The 25678-nt window shown below is 42.9% G+C and overlaps 1 protein-coding gene across 6 annotated transcripts in view; it reads left to right on the top strand.

The window, feature by feature from the left end:
* Window positions 1–25505, top strand: part of PEAK1 (pseudopodium enriched atypical kinase 1) — a 323221-nt gene extending 297716 nt beyond the window's left edge. For all 6 annotated transcript variants that reach the window (XM_069560149.1, XM_069560146.1, XM_069560150.1 and 3 more), the window contains 2 exons: window positions 2426–3171; window positions 23387–25505. In XM_069560149.1, coding sequence (XP_069416250.1) covers window positions 2426–3171; window positions 23387–24547 — 1907 coding nt within the window. In that variant the 3' untranslated portion in view covers window positions 24548–25505. The remainder of the gene's footprint in view (window positions 1–2425; window positions 3172–23386) is intronic.
* The last annotated feature ends 173 nt before the right edge of the window (window positions 25506–25678 follow it).

The following is a 25678-nucleotide window of genomic DNA, read 5'->3' as shown; positions in this document are numbered from 1 at the left end:
TTCTCCCATTGAGCTGACCATGTAAGGCTTTTTCCTCCTCTCTTTATTTTATTTACATTATATATGACATGGATTGGTTTTTAGATATTAAACCAACCTTGCATTTCTGGGATAAATCCAAATTTGTTGTGGTGTCTTATCCTTTTTATATGTTGCTTGATTGAGTTTGCTAGTATTTTGTGAGGATTTCTGCATCTAGTAATAAGGGATATTAGTGTATTGGTTTCTTTCTCTTATTTTGTTATATAGGTAATATTGGCCTATCATAGATTTCAAGTTGGTAAGTATTCCTTCCACTTCTATTTACTGGAAAAGTTAATGAAAGATTGGTTTTAATACTTCGTTAAACATTTGGTAGAATTCATCAGTGAAGCTGATATGGTCCTAGACTTTTCTTTGTGGGAATTTCATAAATTTCTAATTCAATATCTTCACTTGATATAGGTACCTATACAGTTTTGCCTGTTTTTCTCTTTTAGCCCTAAATATTTATTCCTTTAGTCACTCAAGAAATATTTATTAAACATCTATTATAATTAGGCCCTGTTTCTTAACATAGAGGGTACAACAATGAGTAAAACAAATGTCCTGGCCCTCTTAGAGCTTTGCATTCTCATATTCCTTCTCTCTCTCTGTCTTATGCTGTCTATATATACATATTTTTTTATATGTAATGTAGCTCTATTCTTTGTAAAAGAATATTGCTACATGCTATTTGTGGGGAAAGAGGGTTCTTAGGTTTGCTTATATATTGTCATAGTTTATATAAACTCTTTAAGTGTTCTTGAAGTGGATTGCATGCATGGGAAATGGAGTATAGTGTTATTATAATCACAGTTTATATTGGTGCTTCCCCTTGGCATTGCTACAAGGACATGATATTTAATAAAAACAAACCACCATCCTTATTCATTATCATCCTCAAGACCTTCCAATGCCTTCTGCTCAGTCTGATCAGTAGTAACAGCATAGTTTCCTAGGCCTGATATAATAAAGTACCACAAACTGGGGGCTTAAAACAAGAGAAATTTATTCTCCTGTAGTTCTGGCAGCTTGGAGCTGAAATTAAGATGTTACCAAGGCCGTGTTCCCTCTGAGATTCTGGGTAGACTCCTCCCTTATTTCTTCTTAGCATCTGGTGGTGGCCATCAATCCTTAGCATCCCTGGCTTGCAACTGCATTACTCCAAGCAATGCCTCTGTGACGGCATGGTGTTCTCCCTGTGTCTTCATGTGACATTTTCCCCTTCTTATAAGGACACCAGCCGTATTGGACTGAGGCCTACCTTAATGACTTCATTAAGACGTCATTGGATGCTTGATTAGCTTAACTTGATTACCTCTACAAAGACTATTTTTGAATAAGGTCATATTTAGAAGTACCATAAGTATATTCTAGGGGAGAGGATGTAATTCCACCCATAATAGAGCATTATGCTTTAACTCTGAAATATTGAGTGACTATTTCATTTTAATAACATTACTAATTTTAATAACTTTTATTAAAATTTCATGGTATATTTCTAAGTCTTTAAAAAAAATAATGCCCCATCCTCATTATAAGGCCTGAAGGTATCACTGATTCATACGATACATGTTTTATCTTCTAAGCATAAATTCTGGAAAGGAAACAAAGGTGATTGGTTCTGTAACTGGAGCTTGTTGTCAGAGAAGTTCAAATGTAGCATCTCTCAAATCACAGTTTATATTTCCCCCCAAATAAAACAGAATCATGTAAGAGTTTGTGGGTGATGTTTGAAACAGCAGTTGCCTGCCCATACACATGGTTTCCCTTACCACAATCTCAGAGATCTTTATACATAGACCAGTTTCAGTGGTGCCAGAAGCCATCTCTGTAGGGAAATGAAATAGCATGGTTTATGAAACTGTGTTTGTTTGTTTTGGATGGAGATACAATACAATATAACTTTGGAACAAAGTTAAAAGAATAGAATAGTATTGTCTGAGCACCAATCTAGCAGTCTCATTTGCTAATCCCGCTTGTTTTTAGTAATGCTCCCAAGTATTGCTTTTTAACCTGCAAATGTTATTATCTCTCTTCTGTCACAGTACAGTTCTTTGAGTGCCTGTCACTCCTTAGTACTCTGGTGTGGTGAATACAGCACTCTTGGGGCCAGGAGTGGAGAATCTGGGTTCCTTCTTGAAAACAAAACCCATCGCCCTGTTCTATGGCAAGGAAATACTGAGACATTGTTCACATTTGTTGCTCCCATTAGGTCTTGAATTCTGCCTTTAAATTTAGCTATTTGTTCTTTGTTTTCTTTTACCGTTTTTGAATTAAGGTGTTGACTTCTTAAATTCTTACTACTACATTTATTTCTGTTTAAGTTTCAATTATGTAACCAGAACAAAAATTTTATTTAATTATTCTTTTTTTCTTCTTTCTTTATTTTAAAACAATCCAGGACAATCTAGAGCAGCCATGATACCTCCCAAGCATCCACGGCAGCCTAAGGGAGCTTTGGATGATGCCATCGCCTTTGGCGGGAAAACAGACCAAGACGCACCTAACGCTTTGCAACCAACACCACCTCCACTGCCAAAGAAAATGATCATAAGAGCCAATACGGAGCCACTCTCCAAAGACCTCCAAAAGTCCCTGGAAACTACCCTTTGTGTCATGGCTAATCCCACCTACGATATTGACCCCAGCTGGGATGCCAGCAGTGCTGGCTCCTCGGTCAGCTATGAACTCAAGGGACTGGATGCTGAGTCTTATGACTCCTTGGAGAGACCTTTGCACAAGGAGAGACGTGTGCCCTCAGCAGCAAACAGTATCTCCAGCCTAACCACTCTCAGTATTAAGGATAGGTTTTCCAACAGCACAGAGTCCCTGTCCAGCCGGCGGGGTCCCTCTGGTAGACAGGGCCGGAGTATCCAGAAGCCACAGAGACAAGCACTTTATCGAGGACTTGAGAATCGTGAAGAAGTGGTGGGTAAAATCCGAAGCCTTCATACAGATGCCTTGAAGAAACTGGCTGTTAAATGTGAAGACCTCTTCATGGCTGGGCAGAAAGACCAACTCCGTTTTGGGGTAGACAGCTGGTCAGACTTCAGGCTGACCAGTGACAAGCCATGCTGTGAAGCTGGTGATGCAGTTTACTATACAGCTTCATACGCAAAAGATCCACTTAATAACTATGCAGTCAAGGTAAGAAAATATTGTAAATCTGATTGTAATCCTCTCCAACACGCTGTTATTGAGATGGGTGTGTGTTTTTTCCCCTTTTCTTCATTCAGCAAAAACTTATTAAGTATCTGCCTTACACCAGATGTTGTAATAGAAGAGGCCTTAACTTATTATCTAGAGGAGAAAATAGATTTATGGGGACAGACTTACAACACAGTATACTGAATGCTAAGGTAGAAGTTAACAGAATTCTGTGGGAGCTTAGAAGGACCTTAACCCAGACTCTTGATGCTAAAAAATTCTTCTTAAAGTAGATAATACTTGAGTGGGATTGTTTGCAAAGACTTCCTGTAAAATGAGGTCTATTGTGTGCCTTTCACCCTCTATGTTTCTGTCTTTATTCCCTAGCAAATAAGAGACCCTTGTCTATCTCTGCTTTCTAACTCCTCTGCTTCTGAGAGAAATGTTTTTATAGAGGAAGGTAATCAATATTTGTTGATGTACAAGGAACTTTTTCGTGTTACATAATTTCATCTTCACATCAAGTTCATGGGGTTAAGATCTATGTATCCATTTGACAGGTGAGAATAAAGCTTAGGGTCACACAGCTAGCAATTAGTAAAGCTAGGATTTAAACAGGTCTCTCTGGCCCCATAGCCTACGCTTTTTCTGTTATGTCATATCAATTTCTTAAATGTGTATCGCCCGTTCCAGACAGCTCGCTTATTTAAGAAGGCTAAAACTCTCAGCATCAAGAATTCTTGAGCAGTTGCATTCACTGTAACAGCAAGCCGTAGGCTTCATCAGTATAATAACTGAAGCATGGACTTTGAAATCCCAAAGATCTAGATCAAAACCTAACTCTTCCACTTAGCTCTGTCACAAATTACTCCTCTGAGTGTCAGTTTCCTCAGCTTTAGAAAGGAATAATAATCATACCCATCTTATGGGGCCATTTGGCTGCAAGAAAACAAAATACCTAGTGATTGGTATTCACTTCTTTCACTATCCCTTAGCTTCTTCCCTATATTGCTAGTGAAAGGGAAGTCGCTCAGTCGTGTTCGACTCTTTGTGACTCCATGTACTGTAGCCTGTTAGGCTCCTCTATCCATGGGATTTTCCAGGCAAGAGTTGCTGGAGTGGATTGCCATTTCCTTCTCCAGGGGATCTTCCTGACCTAGGAATCGAACCCAGGTCTCCCGCGTTGCAGGCAGACGCTTTACCGTCTGAGCCCCCAGGACAGCAACAATCTTTTGAGCCTCAATTTCCTCCTCTTTCAGATGTTTACAACAATGATGACCAATCTACTTTGTGGGATTGAGATTAGGATCAAGTGAGATAATGCATGTGAAAGAGTTTCTAAAAGCATAAATCTCTATGTAAATGTAACGTTGGTTCACCCTTTGCATAGTCCCTTTTTCCAGATTCTATTCACTGGTTCAAAACTAATTACCATACCTAAATGACTTGTACATGTTAATTTGGCTAGTTAGACCAGATGGCATCTTAGTAAATTAATGGAGAAGGCAAACGATTGGCCTTACCCGTCTTTCAAGACAGAACATTTATTTGGACCAGACCTTCAGCTGACTGCTCTCTGCATTTGCAGCACCTAAGCCACTTCACTCTCTGGTGGTACTCAGAGTGACCTTGTGCCCAGCCCACACTTCTTAAACTGAGGGATAAACTGCAGAGAGAGAATCTAAATTCAAGTTAAAACATTACTGTTGAGTCAAAAAAGGCATGTTGAGATTCTGTGTAGTGTTCAACAGCCGTTACACTAGTTGGAGTTATGGGACCTCATCTGTCTCGGGCCTGTATTACTACAGGATCGCCAGTGCAGGATGAATGCCTATTTCAGAAAGGAACATTGAACTATCTGTTCTTTCAAAACAACTGAGAAGTAGGGCTTGACTAACTTTATGTATTATTGCTGTGCAATCTTGTCTCTTTCCCAAATCAATGGCCTGCTATTGATTTCTTTGCTTGTAATGATGCAAAAGCAATCTCCAAAGAACAGGTGGCAAGTGGTTATATACTGAGAGTTGTTGGCAGGTTTGGGAAAAGATGTTTTACACTAAATGGTGAATATAAATGTCTATTTGAAGACCCTCTAGGCATTTCTAGAAGTACCCAGTTGATAGTACAACCTTAAAGGAATAAGCTACTAGGATACTGTGAGCCCTACCTTTGCAGAAATAAACAAAACAGATTAGCAGTTGGCTCATCAGCTTTTTACTGTTTGTCTTCTTAAAATTATCCCTTTCCATACTAATGAAATTAGAGTGACCAGGCAGGTATAACTCTCTCTCTCTCTTTTTTAATTGATGTATAGTTGATTTACAATGTGTTAATTCCTGCTATACAGCAAGATGACTCAGTTATACGTATGTATACATTTTTTAATATTGTTTTCTGCTGTGGTTTATCCCAGGATTTTGAATATAGTTCCCTGCGCTATATAGTAGGACCTTGTTGTCCATCCATTCCATATGTAATACTTTGCATCTACTAACCCCAAACTCCCAGTCTGTCCCTCCCCCACTCCACCCCTATACACTACCCCCCCACAACTGCAAGTCTGTTCTCTATGTCTGTTAAAGAGACTAAAAGGTCTTTTTAAATGTTACAAAAGGAAGTTGGTGCTGGAATTTAATAATTTGAAAGTCAAAGGATACTGCTCCTTAAATACCACTGCTCCTTAAATACCAAGTCCACTGTGGTGACAGAGTATTAAGATCTTAACTTTGGGTGTTGTCTTAGTTTGCTCAGGCTGCCATAACAAAATATTAAGAATGGATGACTTAACCAACATAAATTTATTTTCTCACAGTTGTGAATGCCGGAAAGTCCAAGATCAAGATTCCAGCTGATTTAGTTTCTAGTGAGGGCTCTCTTTCTGCCTTGCAGATGGCTGCCTTCTTTCCAACTCCTCACATGGCTCAGGGGATTGGAGCTCTTTAGTGTCCCTTCTTGTGTGTGCTAAGTCGCTTCAGTCATGTCCAACTCTGACCCTGTGGACTGTAGCCCACCAGGCTCCTTTGTCCATGGGACTCTCCTGCTGTGTCCTCCTCCAAGGGATCTTCCTGACCAGGGATCAAACCCACATCTCTTATGTCTCCTGCATTGGTAGACAGGTTCTTTACCACTAGGGCCACCCGTGTCTCTTCTTATAAGGACACTAATCCATATCAAGGCCCCACCCTTTTACTCTCAGTTAACCCTAATTACCTCTTTACAGGTCCTATCTCCAAATACAGTTAACACTGGAGGTTAACACATCAACATATGAATTTGAAGGTTCTTGATTCAGTCTATAGCATTCTGCCCCTGACCCCCAAAAAAATTCATGTTCTTATCACATGCAAAATATGTTCAATCCATCCTAACAGCCCTGTAGGTAACTCATTCTAGCATCAACTCTAAAGTCCAAAGTCTCATCTAAATATCATAGAAATTAGATACGTGTAAAACTCAAGGTCTGATAAATCCTGAGGCAAATTGCCTCCCCAACTATAAACCTATGAAACTAGTCAAGTTATATGCTCCCAGAATACAGTGGTGGGCAAGCATGGGATAGACTGTCCCATTCTAAAAGGGAGAAATCAGAAGGAGGGGATGATGGGTTCCAGCAAGTCTAAAATCTTGCAAGACAAATTCCATTAGATATTAAGGCTCCAGAACAATCCTCTTGGACTCAGTACTCTGTCTTTCAGGCCCACTGAGGTGACAGAATCACCTGTGTCTCTGCTGGGGACCCTGATCCTTTGGGTCTTTGTAAGGACCCACCCACATGACTGCCAGGGCAGCCTACCCGTGAGGCACTGGGCAGGTTCGTCCTGGCCTTCCCAATCTGAAGAGGCAGCCTGGCCCTTCAAAACCAAGCAGGAACCAGCCTTGCTTCTGGGCCTGCGGTGGGAGTAGCAGCCCTGTGGTGATCCCTGCAACACTTTTTCAGGGTCATTCTTCCATCTCCTTAAAGAACAGTGCGTGCTCACAGCTGAGTAGCTTTATGATCCATTCCTGGAGAATCCATTAGCCTTCCTTCATTCCACCCAGCTTTCTCTGTCCCTTTAGTTCAAACTGACAGTACTTTGCCGGTGTAACCCCATCTCTATTTCTGGCTTCTGCTGAGATGGCTGATTAAGTCCACGAGTCACAGTCTGTCTCCTTATCACATGGCTGTTCTGCGACACCCTTAATATTCTCTTTAGAACAAGTTTTCTCATTTTTTGTGGTGTGGGTAGGCTGTGAGTTTTCTAAATCTTCAAGTTCTGGTTCCTTGTTGCCTAACAGTTCCTGCCTCAACTCTTTCTCCCTCTGCGCTTCACTGTAAGCAGTCAAAGGACAGCAGGTTGTTCCTTTAATACTTTGTCTCTCAGCTAAATACTCAGTTCCATTGCTCACAAGTTCTGCCTTAACAAAATGCTGGAACAGAGTTTAGCCAAGTTCTTTGCCATTTTTTAAGAAATCTCACCTTTTTTCCTAGTTTCTAATAAATGTTCCTCATTTCTGAGACCTCACCAGAATCGCCCTTAATGTCCATATTTCTAGCAACAGTCTGTTCATACATTTCTAGGCTTTTTCTATCATGGCTTTTAAAACTCTTTCAGCTTCTACCCAATTCCAAAGCCACTTCTTTCTGTGTTTTGGGGTACTGTTTACAGCAGTACCCTACTTCTCAGCAACAAAGTCTTAGTCTGCTCAGGCCACCATAATAAAATACCATAGACTGGATGTGTTTTCTCCTAGGTTGGGAGATTGGAAAGGAAGACTCTCTTCCTGGCGTGTTGCTGGGTCCTATGTCTGCACTTGGGAGGGTGGGGGAGAGAGTGTCACATTGGCTGTTGGGGCTTTAACATGTGAGTCTTAAGAAGACACAGTTCAGTTCATGGCTTTATTCTGTTTTTCATTCAGTGTGACTATCTTTATGATTTTCCTTGGTCTTAAACTAAAAGACATCACAACATCGAATAAAGGAAAACAGTCAGCTAATGTGAGTCCAGATTCTCTATCCGTCATTGTGTATACCCAAGCAAGTCATATAACCTTTCTTGATTTTCACTGCCCTGCCTACCTCATGAGATTGTTACAGGTATATGTGTTTATGTAATGACACTGTTTTTGTAAATTATAACGTTATATAAAATATAATATAATAATGCGTTAGTGTTGTTAACAATAATGGAAAATTATTTCTCAACATTCTTTTGGTCATTCACTATTATTCTTCATTAATATTAGGCACTACTACTACTACTAAGTCGCTTCAGTCGTGTCCGACTCTGTGTGACCCCATAGATGGCAGTCCACCAGGCTCTGCCGTCCCTGGGATTCTCCAGGCAAGAACACTGGAGTGGGTTGCCATTTCCTTCTCCAATGCATGAAAGTGAAAAGTCAAAGTGAAGTCGCTCAGTCATCTCCGACTCTTAGCAATCCCATGGACTGTTGCCCACCAGGCTCCTCCATCCATGGGATTTTCCAGGCAAGAGTACTGGAGTGGGGTACCATTGCCTTCTCCTAGCCTGAGCATATTTTAATAGGCTCTGCACTTAGATATTTTCTTTCTCATTCCTTCAAAGTCATAAACATCTTTCCTTAAAATTATGAGAGAAAGCTACTAAGTGTAACAATCCTTCAGAATTTTAGTATTGCCAAAAACTGGAAACAAACCAAGTGCCTGATATTAAGGAAACAATGTAATAAATTATGGTATATTAGCCCAATGAAATGTTTTCAGCTATTAAAAATGTTATTATAAAGATTATTTAAAATCATGGAAAACATTTTTTTACATTGATTGTCACATTAAAATAGCAGAATACCAAATACTGTAACCATAACTTAAAAAAAGAATTGACCTACAAAATGGTAATATACAAATGATTTCTGTGTTAGAGTAGTAATGATTATGGACAGTTTTTATTTTATTTAAAAAATGATGTCATAATGTCTTTTCAGTGAAAAAACTAGGGAATTGAAGATTATGGATTATTTGATAGTGAGCTTCTTGAAGTCACAGGTGTCCTTACTTATTATCTCTGTAGTCTCATCCTCTGAACACAAATTATAACTAACTCCTGCTTCATGCTACCCAACTTTGCACTCATTAGTTCCTCTCTTTGGACTGCTCTTCTGGGAAGAGCATTGTCTGTACAGGTAACCTATTTCAGAATCACCTGTGGGATCCTCATTAAAAATGTGCTTACTTTGATCCCATCTCACACCTACAGAATCAGCATTTCTAGAAGTGAGGCCTGGGCAGCTACACTGTTAGCAAGCACCTTCAGGTGGTCCCTCCACAAAATTTCAGGACTGTTGTTACAGCGGTTAAGAATTTAGATTGTTGTCAGAAAGACTTGTGTTTAAATTTGTACTTTGGCTATTTTATGAGCTGTGTTACCTTGGCCCAGTTACTCGCCTTTTCTAAGCCCATTGTCTTTATTTGTAAAATGGAGAAAATACTGCATTCTCCCTAAAGCCGCTGTGAAAAATCACAAGAGTCAGTTGTACCTGGAGATGTATATAGTACTCAGAGCATCATTTGACACAAAGTAAGCTTTCAGTAAATGGTAGCTACTCATTCCACCACTCCCTTCTCATGTACCTAGAAAACTCCCCATTCAATCATGTCCTGCTCTTTGCCACCCCATTGACTGTAACTCACCAGGCTCCTCTGTCCATGGAATTCTCCAGGCGAGAATACTGGAGTGGGTAGCCATTCCTTTCCCCAGGGGATCTTCCCAAGCCAGGGATCGAACCTGCATCTCCTACATTGCAGACAGACTCTTTACCATCTGAGCCACTGGGGGAGCCCAGAAAACTCCTATGTTTTCTTAAAGAATCCAGCTCTGTGAGTTTTTTTTCTCTGATCTTCTGAGAATATGTTGATGGCTCCTCTCTGCATAGCCACTCTATACACAGTGGATTTCTCTACCACTGTTCTATCATGCTACAGTTCTACAGTACTGTGCTGTGCTATGCTAAGTCACTTCAGGCATGTCTCTTTGCAACCCTATGGTTCCTCTGTCCATGGGATTCTCCAGGCAAGAATACTGGAGTGGGTTGCTATGCCCTCCTCCAGGGGATCTTCCCTACCCAGGGATTGAACCTGCATCTCTTATGTTGCCTACATTTGCAGGCAGTTTCTTTGCCACTCGTGCCACCTGAGAAGCCCATTCAATACTACCATTACCCAATTAAAGTAACATGCCTCCCCTCCCCACTGGTATACTTGAGCTTCCTTGCGGCAGGGAACATGGCTTGTGAATCCACATATCTTTATTATATTATTAATCTAATATCCTTAGCATTAGACAGCATTATATACTAATATAATGTTGCATACATAGTGGGCATTCAATAAATATTTCTTGACCTTTCGGCAAACATTGACTGTATAAAACATTGTAATATCTGCATGCGTTTACAGAAATACACATGAATTAGGCAAAAGCCTTGCCCTCAAAGAGCATGTATTCCAGTGGGAAAGACAAAGGCATAAGTAACTTTTAAATAAGACATTATAGTAAAGGTTAAGAGTGGTGTGAAGATGTAAAGATAAAGATTAATAAATGAAAGAAGTCATTTTAACATTGTTAAATCTCAGGGCCAATAAAAAAAGGGCCTCTAGGGTCTGCTTCACATTATTCTTAGGGTTAAATACAGTATATGGAGAGAATAGTGGGAAATGGAGCTGGGAAGATTTGGTACCAAATTTAGAGACTTAGATTGATGAGCTTAAGAGGTCAGCCTTTATTTTGTGTTTTGTGGGAAACCATTAAGGATTTTTAAACAGAGAGATAACATAAGATTAATGATTTTAGAGATGAATGGTTTTAAAAATAAACTGTGGTGGAAAAGTTCAGAAGCATTGGAAGCAGGGGAGCCAGTCATTATGCTACTGCAACAGTCCAGGCAAGTGATGATGAGACCTTGCAATAAGGCCATCCAAAAAAGGGACAGGTGGTGAAGGAGCCGAGGCAGGCAGTTGGCCATCTCTGGTGAGTGCCTGGTAGGATGGTGTAGGATGTCTGGTGTAGGATGAGGGCACTGATGCCAAGATTTCACGAAGGAGCAACCCCACGAGGATGCTAATGCCGTTAACTGAAATATGAATCAGAAAAGCCAGAAAGATGAGCTCTCTGTGTAGTATGCCCCTGGGACAGCCAGGTCAAGAGAAAACGTGTAGCCAGATAAAAATGTGAGTTTGGTACTCAGAAGAGAGGTCAAGGTTACCTAGTGCTCTCATCAACTTGATTTAGTTCAAACCGGGAAAGTATGATATTGTAGTGGTAGAGTCTGCATTTTGGGAAAAGGCCCACACGGCTAAGTGACCTAAAGCAGGAGAATTTGAAAGGGATATAGCAAAGGACAAGAACCCACAGATCAGAGCTGAAGATTCAGGAAAGTTTGAGCAATATAAGGAGAAGGCAGGAGTTGAATCTTTGGTAAACCTCAAAAGAAAAAAAAAAAATACAGTCTTGGTAGCAGTGGAAGTGGATATCAAATGCAGTGAGTTAGGGAAGTGTGGAACAGAGAGGCTCAGGAGACAGTGAGCACAGTGCATTTTTAAGAGCTTTTGTGAAGAAAAGACCACATTGATTCCTAGACAGTATTTAACCTTCAGCTCCTGTTTGTGTCATTCATGTCTCCTTTTATCCCCTCATCACCATTTGGTGAGCCACCATGCAGTAGATTGGACCGTCTGTCTCTGTGGCTGCATGTTGGCTGGCCTCCAGCCCTTAACTTCCCTGTTCTAAATAAAATCCACTTTACTTTTGCCACCTTTCAAAGAATCTGGGTAGCCACTGAACAAACACGTAATCTTCAAAGTACACTCATCGACTTTCAAAGGGCAGGCCTTCATCGTTCCAAACAGGAAGAACCTGAGAACAGAGAGGAACAACTACTTTTATATATCGTCATCAACTTTTATGGCAGGCTGCCTCTTCATTCCTACATGGAACTTGTCCTATTAGATCATACCTGAGTCAGTGGATTGGCCCTGCTGTTCCTCCGTGTTATCCTTGAGTGGACAAATGACAGCTTTTTGCCTAGAAGCAGGGTGGACAGTTGGTAAAATTATGGCTCAGTGTCCATGGGACATTCTTTTTTCACTGTTGTTATGAGATCATTTTATAACAAATGCTGCTATGTGAGACCACATGAGAAATGGATGAAATTACTTTGAGGAAGGCAATGAAAATCTTTTGTAAGCAAAAGTATACATTTCTGACTTATTTTTCCAGCACTTCCAACTCTGTAGTAGTAGGTATCTTCTTTTTTTAAAGTAGGCCTGGTCTTTGTTCTCACAGAGAGAGCACAGAAAGCTCAGTGAAGGTGTTCACTTCCCTATTACAGCAGTGGAGCAGCTTCTTTTCTTCCAGCTATGCCAAGAATCTTGTTAAAAGCTTGTAATAAAGTAGAAGTGAACTGTGGAGACCAACATCTTTTATTGCATTTTGACTCTGGAGTCTCCATTGATCTCATTGGGGTGGTTGCTGAGAAAGCAAGACAGTAAATGAAAAAGCATTAATAGGAATAATGGGGATTGGTAGGAATTTACAACTAGTTCAGACTATAGGATCAGGCAGTTAATTGCTGGCTTAGTGACAAGGAACCAACTATAGAGAGGAAACCATTTTCATTTTCATAAGTGTTAATGTTAGTCACTCAGTCGTGCCCGATTCTTCACAACCCCATGGACTGCAGCCCACCAGGCTCCTCTGTCCATGAGATTTTCCAGGCAAGCATACTTGAGTGGGTTGCCATTTCCTCCTCCAAGGTATCTTCCCACCCCAGGGACTGAACCCGGGTCTCCTACACTGCAGGCAGATTCTTTACCGAGTGAGCTACAAGGGAAGCCCAATTTTTATTTTCATAAAATAAGCCCATTATTTCATTTTCATAATGCAACACAAATGTGCCCAACGTTGGACCTTCCCAGAAAACGACTGATCAGCAGCCAGCTGTACAGACTCGTAGCCACCCTAGGTCAGTGTCCACTATATTTCACTGCTGAATGCATACAGAAGTGCCTTAAAGTCTCTACTGGAAATTGGTTTCAAAAGGAGAGATTTGGGGGTACTCAGGTAAACCAAGAATCAAAATGAACTGTCTAGTGGGAAAAGAGCCACAGCTTTAATTAATGAAGTGAGAGGACACAGCTGAGAATTATATATTGAGATTCAAACTAATAGAATTCCTAATCTGGGTCCTCAGCAGGTTGTTCAACTGGTTTGTGCCTCAGTTTCTCCAGTGTGATCATCCTGGGTGTCACCTGGTCAGCCTAAATTACTGGGCTCAGGAACACACATGAATTTCTTTTGCTCCATATGCTGAGTGGGAGCATAAAAAGAATTCAGTGAGTACAAATCACAAGTAAAATAGTGAAATACTATACAGTTGCCTTCTTGAATTTCTTTTCTAGACTCCAAAATATTGGGGTGGGGGGGGTGGGCATGTGAACATTTTTACAGCAAGTCAAGCTGTAAAATACCTGGCCTACCTGACAGGTCTCATAGCAGATTTCTACAGCATGGAGTTCTGATTCCTGGGGGCCCAGACAGTATTTATATAGTAAACACTTAATCCATTTTGAATATGATTGTAACAGCATTGAGCATGTATGGTCTTAGCTCTGTAGCAGCAAGTAAGGCCGTACTCCTTCTGGACAGATCAAAGAACTGAGATCTATCAGTGATCAGTCTGTATTCTCAGAGTGAGGTCATACCAAATAATGAATATCAATTTAGAATTTGCAGCTTTTCATTCTTCGCCCTTTCCCATATGCCGTTGTGCTTTGGGGTAATGTGACAGAATAGCACAGATGGTATAGTGTGTGTGCAGTCGTCAGCATGTATCATTTTTGTCCCTCTGCCATTCATTCCCCACAACATTGTCTCACTTAAGGTTCACTGAGGTCCTGTAAAGTGCGCAGAGCAAGCTGGAAATGGGAATCCCTGCTGATAAAGTGGAAGTCGGCTGAAGGCACACTAGGCCAACTGGGCCCATAATTGAAAAATAAAAGCTAATGTAGAATATTTTTGAAGAGTCTTGTATTTTATACATATTGCTTCCTTTGGAGAAAAGAGAAAATTGAACAGAATGACAAAGAGCAGTGTTGTTTTGTGTGGGTTTGTACAGCACAAAACCCCTGAGCCTCCAGGGCAGCCTGGACTCAGCAGACAGCCGCCATTGTTCAGATATGACTCATTTGTGTAGTCAGGTCGTGAGCATTTATTACCCAGATTTGTCTGCCCTTGCCCCCTCCCCATCAGCTTGCCAGCTTCCATCTGTTTCATAAGAGCTAATCATATATTCTAGCTGTTCTGAGTAAATAAGCCTTATGGCTACACCAGGTCAGATGTCACCGTTCTCAGTATTTGTGTAGCCACACTGAGCGTGCACTAGGTGCCTGGCTCTGTGCTGGGCCCTAAAGATAAAAATATCTGCTCTTAAGACAGACAAACAATGTGACAGCTGTAATAATAGAGACATGTACATGAGGTGTAGCTAAGCACAGAAAGGAGATTCCGGCATTTAGCACTTTCTGTCTTTGACACACATGACACATGTGAGAACTTTAAAGAAAGAAATAGGTGGACACCCCTCAGGCAGATGAGGGGAGAAGAGGCGCCTCAATCAGAGAGAGCCCTGGAGGGTAGGACTAGGGTGCTGGCTGGAGTTCAGTGTGGCAAAAGTAGGAGACGGGGGAGAAATAAGCCTCGCAAGGGAAGCCAGGCCAGGACTTCATCCTCTGGAGATAATGGGGAACCCTTAGGAAGTTTATTTGATTTTTTTTTGAAAGATGGCTCTTGTGGCTACGTAAAAGGTATATTTGAGGGAAATCACATGGGAGTCAGGGAGACCAGTTGGAAATCTTTGGTAGCAGACCAGCAATTGATAATGGTATCCATTGAGATGGAGAAAAGAGGAGAATTTGAAAGCATATGGAACAAAATCAGTCAAAGCTGGTGATTAAAGAGATGTAGGAAATGAGGATGGAGGAGAAACCCAGAGTGAACTTGATAACTCATCTAGATGCTGGGGCAGATAACAGGGCCATTCACCAAAAGTGGGCATACTAGAACAGGAAATTCGGTGGGGAAAAGTTCGGGTTTGGTTATGTTGACTTTAAGGCATCTATCTATAGGATGGGACATATATGGAGAGAAATCAAGTAGGCCTTTGTATAAATAAGTCCGAAGCTCAAAGATAAGTTTGGATCGCAAATGTAAATGTGAAAGTCAGCAGTATATCACGATGGTTGAAGCCATGAGCTTCCTGAAGGGAGAGTGTCAATGAGAAAAGAGAGCAAACCCCTCAAACACCAGCATTTCAGGGAGCCTTTGGGAGGAAGGGTCGAGTAAGTAAGAGCTGACAATACCACTCCCCATTCAACAACTGATTTATTCCACAGCCATCCAGTTTTGCCAAATGTCCATCATCCCCCCTCCCCATCTTCCTACTTCATTGCCTTAAACTGAATCAGTACTGAAAGGGTGGAAAGTGTACACCTTCATTACAGGTCCCGGGCATCGTGGGCATTCTGACAGTGTCAGTAGCATTAGACACATAACCTTGTCTTCTCTGTCCCAGCTGCTTTTAGTGAGGCTTTACAGTCAAAGCCCCACACAGTCTACTTTTTTAAAGTTAGCTATCTAGCTAGATTAAGATTATTATAGCAAACATAAATGCTCTATAAAGGCAAGTTTGCCTCAACGGTATGCAGAGTAGTTGCCAGGAGCAACACAGAAAATGAGCTCCTGCGTTGAAATGAATGTTTGGAATTAAACTTCCCAGGTTGTGTGTGGGGAATCCATTGTCAGCCCTGTTTCCCCACTAAGATCAGGCTTGTGTGAGGGTTATGGGCTTTGACTCAGGTCTCAGAAAGTCTCAGAAGAGATTAACTTGGCTCTGATTCTGGAAGCATTTTTTCCACTGTATCTGGGGGCTCTGGCCTGGTGCTTCAGGATGCCGTGTTCTCCAGACAGGAAGTCCTTGAGGAGCCGTCATGTACTTTTTTGAATGCTCAATTGATGAGAGTCAGTCTTTCTCCTCTCCTTCGCTGTTCTCACTCATCTTGATTAACTCAAACAAGCATGTAGTTTCCCCCAAGCCTCTTTTTTTGTGACAGTGTATTGTCCACGTTGGTGGGTGTGGAACTATCAGCTGACTGGCTCTCCTTTTTGATGTTCTTCTGGCTTTCTTTGGGAGAAGTAGCTTGTGAGAGGGCAAGCAGGCAAAGGTCAGTGTGCCCAGGATGGGCGTCCCCTCCTGCTTGTGCTCCCCACGCGAAGCCTTCCCTCTGCATGAACGAGGCATTGCCACTTCCGTGGAACCAAGAACGTGTCTGTAAGGAGACCGATAGCGTGTTCAGAGGTTCGGCCTTCTCCAGCCTGGTTTTTGTTCTCTTGCTGCGGTTTCCATGCAGGTGACTCGTGGATCTTGATGTCGCAGCTCCCTCTAGTGTCACCGTGGCTCGGGCTCTCCGAGGGCTTTTCTTCCCATTCAGAAAATGTACGCGATACAGTCTGCCAAAATCGGCAGCATTTTAAATAGGTTTTCCCGTACATAGTGAAAACAAATATGAGATGATTTCTCTCCCATTACAAAAGGGAATCTTACATGAAGATATGGGACCATTCCAGCTCCAGTTTAGTTCCTATTTCAGAATTTTGTGGAGCCAAGGAGTCCTGTGGAAATCATTCTTCTTGGGGAGTGGAAGCTTGGATTTCAGTTGAAGCCAGCTACCCTCTGTAAGGAAGGAATGTGAGTTTCTTTCAAGAAAGGTAAATGAAAATGGGAGGCCAAGAAGTTACTTTGATCTCTGCAGCAGAGAAAATACTGAGTGAGAGAAGAAGGGAAAAACAACAAGCAGCAGGAAGACCCCTCTCCATTTGTTCTGGAAAGAGTGGCTTGTTTTCTGAAATGACTTTTGAACTAGAAATTCATCTCTGAAGCCAAGTCATTTTGAGGTCTTTTTTAAACCAAAGGAGTCAAGTTATTAATATTTGAAAAATGGCTACTTCGTGGTGAATAGAATAATATAACACTCCTACCTAAATTAACATCATCGCAGCCTCCATAATAAAGATTTATGAGATACTCATCATATGAAAAACCCTGTTATGGACATCTCCATAGGTCTGTGTTTTGGTTGTAACTGTTTTCTTAGTTATGAGCTAATTAAAAGCACTAGTATTTTGTTTTCTTCTTTCATACTCCAGTCTTCTCCCTTTTTCCTTTGCTCTTACAACTAGAGTGACCAGTTATTCTTCAGCCTGTCTCCATATTATAAGGTGAAGAGATAAGGAAGTGCCAGCTCCTCAGCGTGGCTCTCTAAGCAGACTGTTTTCCTTCAGAGCATCCCAACTGACTGAACAATTTATCATTTCTTCTTCATAAATCACTTTGAACCTTTATCTCAAGTTGATCTGTGAAGCCAAACATAAATTCTTATTGTGGTATCCATGTTCTTATCTACTCACAAAACTCTGAGATAGCTTCTAAAATTGTGTGTGGGGGTGTGTGTGGAGTGTGTATAGATACAGTTAGAATAGAAGTAGCAATTAGAATATCTTCTCTGCTTTTAATGGCAAGCCACGAGGTGGCAAGTTTTTTTCTGTGCAGCTTGGCACAGTGAAAACTACAGGTTGGCCAAACAGTTCTCTTCCTTAGTCTTAGACTGGCCCATCTTAAATCAGAATATAGTGCTGATCTAGACTTGTTGGTCGGGGCTGACCTGGCATGAAGGTGGGAAACCTTAATGGTCCCTGTTTAGCCACCCTCTGCCAAACCTGTCATCAGAGAGCCTCACTGCTGGAGCATGTAGCTCTCAGACCCCAAAGAAAGATGAAATTTTCTGACTTGCTCTCTGAAAAAATGGGCTGCTGCTGCTACTAAGTTGCTTCAGTGATGTCCAACTCTGTGCGACCCCATAGATGGCAGCCCACCAGGCTCCCCCGTCCATGGGATTCTCCAGGCAAGAACCCTGGAGTGGGTTGTCATTTCCTTCTCCAATGCATGAAAGTGAAAAGTGAAAAGTGAAGTCGTTCAGTTGTGTCTGACTCTTCGCGACCCCATGGACTGCAGCCTACCAGGCTCCTCTGTGCATGGGATTTCCCAAGCAAGAGTACTGGAGTCGGGTGCCATTGCCTTCTCCAGAAAAAATGTGAGGATTCTATAATGCATCAGTTTTTAACATTTACAAGTTGTCATTGTTTTAGTCATTATGAATGTTACATTTATACAGCTTAGTAGTTTACAGGGGTTTCCCTGATGACTCAGACAGTAAAGAATCCGCCTGCAATGAGGGAGACCTGGGTTTGATTCCTGGATCAGGAAGATCCCCTGGAGGAGGGCAAGGCAACACACTCCAGTATTCTTGCCTGGAGAACCCCATGGACAGAGGAGCCTGGCAGACTACAGTCCATGGGGTCTCAAAGACTCAGACACGACTGAGCGACCAAGCACAGCACAGCACAGCAGCAGTAGTTTACAGTTATGCTCTAGCTACTTGATCTCATTGGATTCTCACAACTGCCCTGTGAATAGGTCTCAGTATTCTTCATATTGTCTCCTTTACTTAGAAAGACTGGGACCCATAGAAATTAAGAGAAATGACCAAGGTTACACAGCTGGTAGCAGGCTAAATGCTAGGCCTTTCAAGTCCTTGGCAAGTTTCCCTTCTATAGGGTGACAGAGTTTAACTACAGTCTCATTCAGCCAAACTCAATGGTATTTGACTGGCTTTTCAAAGGCTGAGGAGTTGGGACCTTTGAACTTCCATTCTAGCGGGCAATGTGATATTGAGCAAATTATTCAGACTGGAATGTGTCATGTCCTAGATCTAACTCCCGTACAACTAAATGATGACTAGTATAAGGTTTTTAAATACCTAGTGGCATATAAATATGAAATATTGCCAACAGTACAGTATAGAAAGAATTCATGTTGTGATTGATGAGCATCAGGATTATATATTATACTGCATGTGCTGAGACTTAGAAAGCTTTCCAAAGATAATGCTTTGTGAAAGATATATGTTTGAACTTGAACTCAGCCTGGGGATATCTCTATTTCAAGACCAGAAGTTTGCATAAAGAAGAAATGCCAAAAACTGATGAAGTTTGTGGTAGAAGACAAAGAACCTTTTTTTCGCATCTCTCTCATGTGTGCATGTACGTCTGCTTGTGTGTGTGTGTGTGTGTGTGTGTGTGTGATTGACCACTGTAATAAATATGTATAAATACAATGAAAGAGAGAGGGATATTCCTGTCCTTCAGACTCCTTTGCCACGGCTCCTTTTTCAAAAGCGTCTATTTTGATGGAAATCAGAGCCTGCTGCTTCCCAGAACCGAGCATCCATCAGCATCCTCCTAAGGAAATATACATTTTTCTTTGTAAATAGAGAAGGCCAGAAAAGCTTTTCCAAATTTGCTTTTCTGTGTCACCACAATAAACGAGCAAATTGTAGCCGCTGCAGAGCACCTGTTGCTGGGAGGCTTTGGTGTCTGTGAGGTGCAGCAGCGTGCTCCCGCCAAGGAGGAAAAGTGGCAAGTTTGTTCTTGGTTCCCAGGGTCCTGGAGGAGCTGTCCAGACCAGGCTGTTACAATCTATGAATAGCATTGGAGACTCAGCCTTCCGTTGTCAGCTTCTCATATTGTATCATGAGAATAATCCTTTTAGGGGTGATTTTTATTCATTTATTGCTTTTCTAACCCTTTAAGACTAGACATACAATAGTTGTTTGAGGATGTAGAACTCTTGGCTAATGTTTTTGTTCAAAAAACTCTTCCTTGATCCATAACCACTTAATAAGATTCTTTTTGAGAGGGCTTATTGCTTGAATATTGACCTGTTAAGAGAAAATGTACACACGTCATTTTGAAGCATGGTTGTCTCGGTTTATGCTCAGTGGTGTCATCGCTGGGTCATATGGTAGTTCTGTTTTTAGTTTTTTAAAGGACTTACCTACTGTTCTCCACAGTGACTGTGTCAGTTTACATTCTCACTGCAAGAGGGTTCTCTTTTCTTTACATCCTCTCTAGCATTTATTGTTTGTGTATTTTTAATCTACCCCAGTGTTCAGTGTAGGTAGGGTTGCAGCACTGTTTGCAATAGCCAGGGCACGGAAACAACCTAAGTGTCCAGTGACAGATGAGTGGATAAAGAAGATGTACTGCATTTCTACAATGGGATATTACTCAGCCGTAAAAAGGAACAGAGTTGGGTCATTTGTAGAGATGTGGATGGACCTAGAGTCTGCCATACAGAGTGAAGAAATCAGAAAGAAAAAAACAAATATATTAACACATATGTGTGGAATCTAGGAAAATGATATTGTTGTTTAGTCACTAAGTCGTGTCCAACTCTTTTGTGACCCCGTTTGCTGTAGCCCACCAGGCTCCTCTATCCATGGGATTTCCCAGACAAGAATACTGGAGTGGATTGCCATTTCTTTCTCCAGGCAATCTTCCTGACCCAGGGATGAAACCCACGTCTCCTGAATTGCAGGTGGATCCTTTACCACTGAGCCGCCTGGGAAACAATAGAAAAATGATACAGATGAAACTATTTCCAGGGCAGGAATAGATAACAGATATAGAAAACAGGCATGTGGTCATGGGTGGGAAAGGGACAGGAGGGGCAAACTGGGAGTTAAGGTTGACATACAATATACATTCAGTCATGTTCGACTGTTTGCAACCCCATGGGCTGTAACCTGCCAGCGTCCTCTGTCCATGGAATTTTCCAGACAAGAATACTGAGTGGGTAGCCATTCCCTTCGGGGGATATTCCCAACCCAGGGATCGAACCTAGGTCTCCTGCATTGCAGGCAGTGTCTTTACTATCTGAGCCATGAGGGAAGTCCAATAATATATACTACTGTGTGTAAAATAAATAACCAGTGGAAAGCTGCTATAAAGTACAGGGAGCTCAGCTCAGTGCTCTAAGATGATCCAGAAGGGTGGGATAGAGGGACTGGGGGGAGGGAGGCCCAAAAGGGAGGGGGCATCTGTATATATGCAGCTGATTCACTTCATTGTACAGCAAAAATTAATATACCATTGTAAAGCAGTTATACTCTAATTTTTTTTTAATGAAATGAACCACCAGTGACTCAAATGGAGGAAAATAGGCAAAGGATATGAAGAAATAGGGATCTTCCCTCATAGCTCAGTTGGTAAAGAATCTGCCTGCAATGTAGGAGACCCCAGTTCAATTCCTAGGTTGGGAAGATCTGCTGATAGGCTACCCACTCCAGTATTCTTAGGCTTCCCTTGTGGCTCAGCTGATAAAGAATCCGTCTGCAATGCAGGAGACCTGGGTTCAATCCCTGGGTTGGGAAGATCCCCTGGAGAAGGGAAAGGCTACCCAATCAAGTGTTCTGGCCTGGAGAATTCCATGGACTGTATAGTCCATGGGGTCACAAAGAGTCAGACATGACTGAGCGACTTTCACTTCACTTCACTTCATGAAGAAACAGTTAATGGTGATGAAAGGGGGGAAATTATAGTGGACCCTTAAAGATGTGAAGAGGTGCTCAATAACTCATTAAAAATAGTATCTCCAAAGATACTTTTCTTCACTTATCAGATCAGCAGAGATAAAGCTTGGAAACATCATCGGCTGGCAAGAATGGGAAGAGAACAAGCACCCCACCCACCGCCCCACCCACCCCCACCCCCCTGCACCACTGGCTGATGTGTAAACTGACTCAAGTTGATAGAGGCAATTTGGTAACATTTATCAAACATCTAAATACAGATCCCTTTGACTCAGCACTTCCCCTTCTGGAAACTTATCCTACAGGTATCCTCATACACAGCAATATGAGGATGTATAAGGCTTTTCACTGCAACATTGTCTGTAGCTGGAAAGGCCCTGAATGTCTGCCAGTAGAGAGGGGTAACTGAACTCTGTATGTCCATGCACTGGAATGTATGTCGCTATAAAAAAAACAAACTATTAATAGTATGCTATCTATGGAACAGTTTCAAGACATGTTAAGTAATAAAACCTGAGTACAGATTGTTGTTCAAGAAGAAAAAGGAGAGAAAATGTAAAACTTAGACTTCTGCCATTGAAATGCCAGTTTTGCTCCAACTAGATGAGACCAACGATTCTCTCAAACTTTATTCTTTATCCTGCCAGTGACCCATGAGTGCCTGAGTTGTGACCATCACAATGACACTCACTGAAAAGTTAGGAAGACTCATAGTTTACCTGGTCAATTCTATGTCAGTCTCCCGACCAGTGATATAAGGTATTCTGGCCTACGTTATAAGCTATTTATTGAGCTGCTGTGTAAGTCTTGGCTATGAAGCTCCACAGAAAGAAAGCATAAATGGAAAATGACTTTTTGTTTTTCAGTTTTCTAGATGAGGGGCAAGATAGAGTGGAAGGAGGAAGCTTTGGTATTGGACAGACTTAGATTTGTAAACCAGTGGCCCTGCGTTTGTGTTTTTTGTTTTTGTTTTTTAAATTCTTAAGTCCTCAGCCTACTTTGGGCTTCCCAGATGGCTCAGCAGTAAAGAATCTGCCTGCAATGCAGGAGACACAGGTTTGATCCCTGTGTTGGGAAGATCCCCTGGAGGAGGAAATGGCAACCCACTCCAGTATTCTTGCCTGGAGAATTCCACAGACAGAGGAGCCTGGTGGGCTACAGTCCATGGGGTCACAAAGAGTTGGATATGACTGAGCAACTGACCATGCACACACCCACAGCCTATTTAAAGAGCTGGTGTAAGGACTAGAGGGCTCCCCTGTTGGCTCAGCGCTAAAGAGGCCACCTGCAATGCAGCATCCGCAGGAGAGGCAAGTTTGATCCCGGGGTGGGGAAGATTCCCTGGAGGAGGGCATGGCAACCCACTCCAGTATTCTTTCCTGGAGAATCCCATGAACAGAGGAGCCTGGCGGGCTACAGTCCATAGAGTCACAAAGATTCAGACACAACTGAAGCAACTTAGCACACACGCACACATAAGGACTAGAGGTAATACACATGATGGATTAAGCATGAAGACACTGTTTCTTGAAACTCAACACAGGGTCACCAAAACCCTTTCTGGAAAACTCAATTCTAATGCTGTATCTTCACTGCAACACTTGCTGTCGCTACTCCAGACTCCTACCAGTCACCTTCTAGTTAACCCCTCTTTACGAATCATGAGCCTTGTTCTGATAGTGTGCATTTTAAATTGTGTTCTTTGCTTTCTTCCTTCAGATCTGTAAGAGCAAAGCTAAAGAATCACAGCAATATTATCACAGCTTGGCTATCCGGCAGAGTCTGGCTGTCCACTTTAACATCCAGCAGGACTGCGGTCACTTCCTTGCTGAAGTTCCTAAGCGCCTGCTTCCCTGGGAGGATCCCGATGCCCCCGAAGAGGAAGAGGATGACATGGAAGCAACAGAAGAGGTGAAAGGAGAAGCTGATGGGAAGGACCCAGACCTGGGCTCCGAAGCAGAGTCGTCCCACAAAGAAAGCCAGGCAGTCGTCAGCAGGAAGCAGAGAAGCCACGTTGTGGTCATCACCAGAGAGGTTCCCTGTCTCACAGTGGCCGACTTTGTGCGAGACTCCCTGGCGCAGCATGGGAAAAGCCCGGATGCGTACGAGAGGCAAGTGTGTCTGCTGCTTCTGCAGCTGTGCTCGGGCCTGGAGCACCTCAAACCCTACCATGTCACCCACTGCGATCTGCGTCTGGAGAACCTGCTGCTCGTCCACTACCAGCCTGGGGGGCCCACCCAGGGCCTGGGGCCTGCAGAGCCCAGCCCCACCCCGTCCTGTCCCACGAGGCTCATCGTCAGCAACTTCTCCCAGGCCAAGCAGAAGAGCCATTTGGTAGATCCTGAGATCCTCCGGGACCAGTCCCGCCTCGCCCCGGAGATCATCACGGCCACGCAATATAAAAAGTGCGACGAGTTCCAGACAGGCATCCTCATCTATGAAATGCTGCACCTGCCCAACCCCTTCGATGAGAACCCAGAGCTGAAGGAGAAGGAGTACACTCGGGCCGACCTGCCCCGCATCCCGCTCCGCTCCCCCTATTCCCGGGGCCTGCAGCAGCTGGCCAGCTGCCTCCTAAATCCCAACCCTTCTGAGCGGATCCTCATTTCAGATGCCAAAGGCATCCTCCAGTGTCTGCTCTGGGGCCCCCGGGAAGATCTCTTCCAGACTTTCACTGCCTCCCCCAGCCCCGCTCACAGGAACACCCTGCTCCAGAACTGGCTAGACATCAAGCGCACACTGCTCATGATCAAGTTTGCCGAGAAGTCCCTGGACCGGGAGGGTGGCATCAGCCTGGAGGACTGGCTTTGTGCTCAGTATCTGGCTTTTGCCACTCCGGACTCTCTCAGCTGTGTTGTGAAAATCCTGCAGCCCCGTTAATATGTCCCAGTCACTGGTCTTACTTCATGTGTCACCTTCTTCAAGTTGCCCACACACTTCCCCCTCCTGGTATTCATACAGAATTCAAGGAAAGAAGAGAGACAAGCCTTCCCTCCCCATCCAAGTCCAGTGAGACGCTGAGTCCATCTTAACATTAGGGAAAGTCAGCCGCACATATGTGCAGCTGCCATTCATGGGAACACCTTCCGCCCTAACTGTCCCCAAGTGCAGGAAATATGAAGATGCATCCTTGAAGTGACAGCTCCTCTGGTTTGAACTCCATGAGCTGGGTCAAGTTCCTCCGGAACTCTGAGTATCACCTGTCTTTTTAACATCATGTATTTATTCTCACTAGCAATAGACAGATTTAACCAGTACTTACCATCATCTACTAAACTTTCACAACAGACTTTTTTCCTTTAAAGGATCAATAATGGGCCCTCTTACCAGGCAGAACTGCCATCCTTAGCATCAGCCCAGTTTTGGTTCTGGGAGTTGCATCCTTTGTTCTAGCAGAGGGTAGAAGGACAAGAAGAGAGCATCCATCCTTAGGGTCATGCACCCATTTGGTTTCCATTATCAGTAAGTGTGTGCACTGTGTGGAGGACGGCCCTAAGTCTCCCCTCGTGCTGCCACTGCCTGAACCTCCTTCACCTTGCTTCTGTCCCCACTTGCCAGTGAAGTTTGGGTGTATCAGCCCATGACAGAGCTGACCCAAGGTGGTGTCACTAGGGCCCCAGGAGGGCAGAGTGCAGATCTTACAAATAACTAGCAGGACATAAGGAGATGGTGTTCCTGCACGTGCCGTTCTCTAGGGGCCATCAGGGGAACAGAGTTTAAAGGACAGTTATTTGATTACTGTCAGAGCTGTCAGCCTCGGCAGCCAGGGCTACCAGTACCCAGATCACAGTTTTCCCCTGAGCCATAATTGGCCAGCCTCCTTCTATCAGCAGCCAGTGTTAACTAGTCTACCAAATGCTGTAGACAACAGCTCTGCATGGAAATGGCTATCCTTTGAGCTGTAACAACTCCCTCAAGGGCACAGTGTGGCTGGCTGTTAGGATGGCCAGAAGGCAGAGGAAGGGGAGAAGGCCACTGACGAGACCGCCGACCTCCGCCTCGCAATGCCCA

The sequence above is a fragment of the Ovis canadensis genome, chromosome 18 (genome assembly GCF_042477335.2).
Source record: "Ovis canadensis isolate MfBH-ARS-UI-01 breed Bighorn chromosome 18, ARS-UI_OviCan_v2, whole genome shotgun sequence".
Classification (NCBI taxonomy): Eukaryota; Metazoa; Chordata; class Mammalia; order Artiodactyla; family Bovidae; genus Ovis; species Ovis canadensis.
This window is presented reverse-complemented; position numbering and strand designations above follow the sequence as displayed.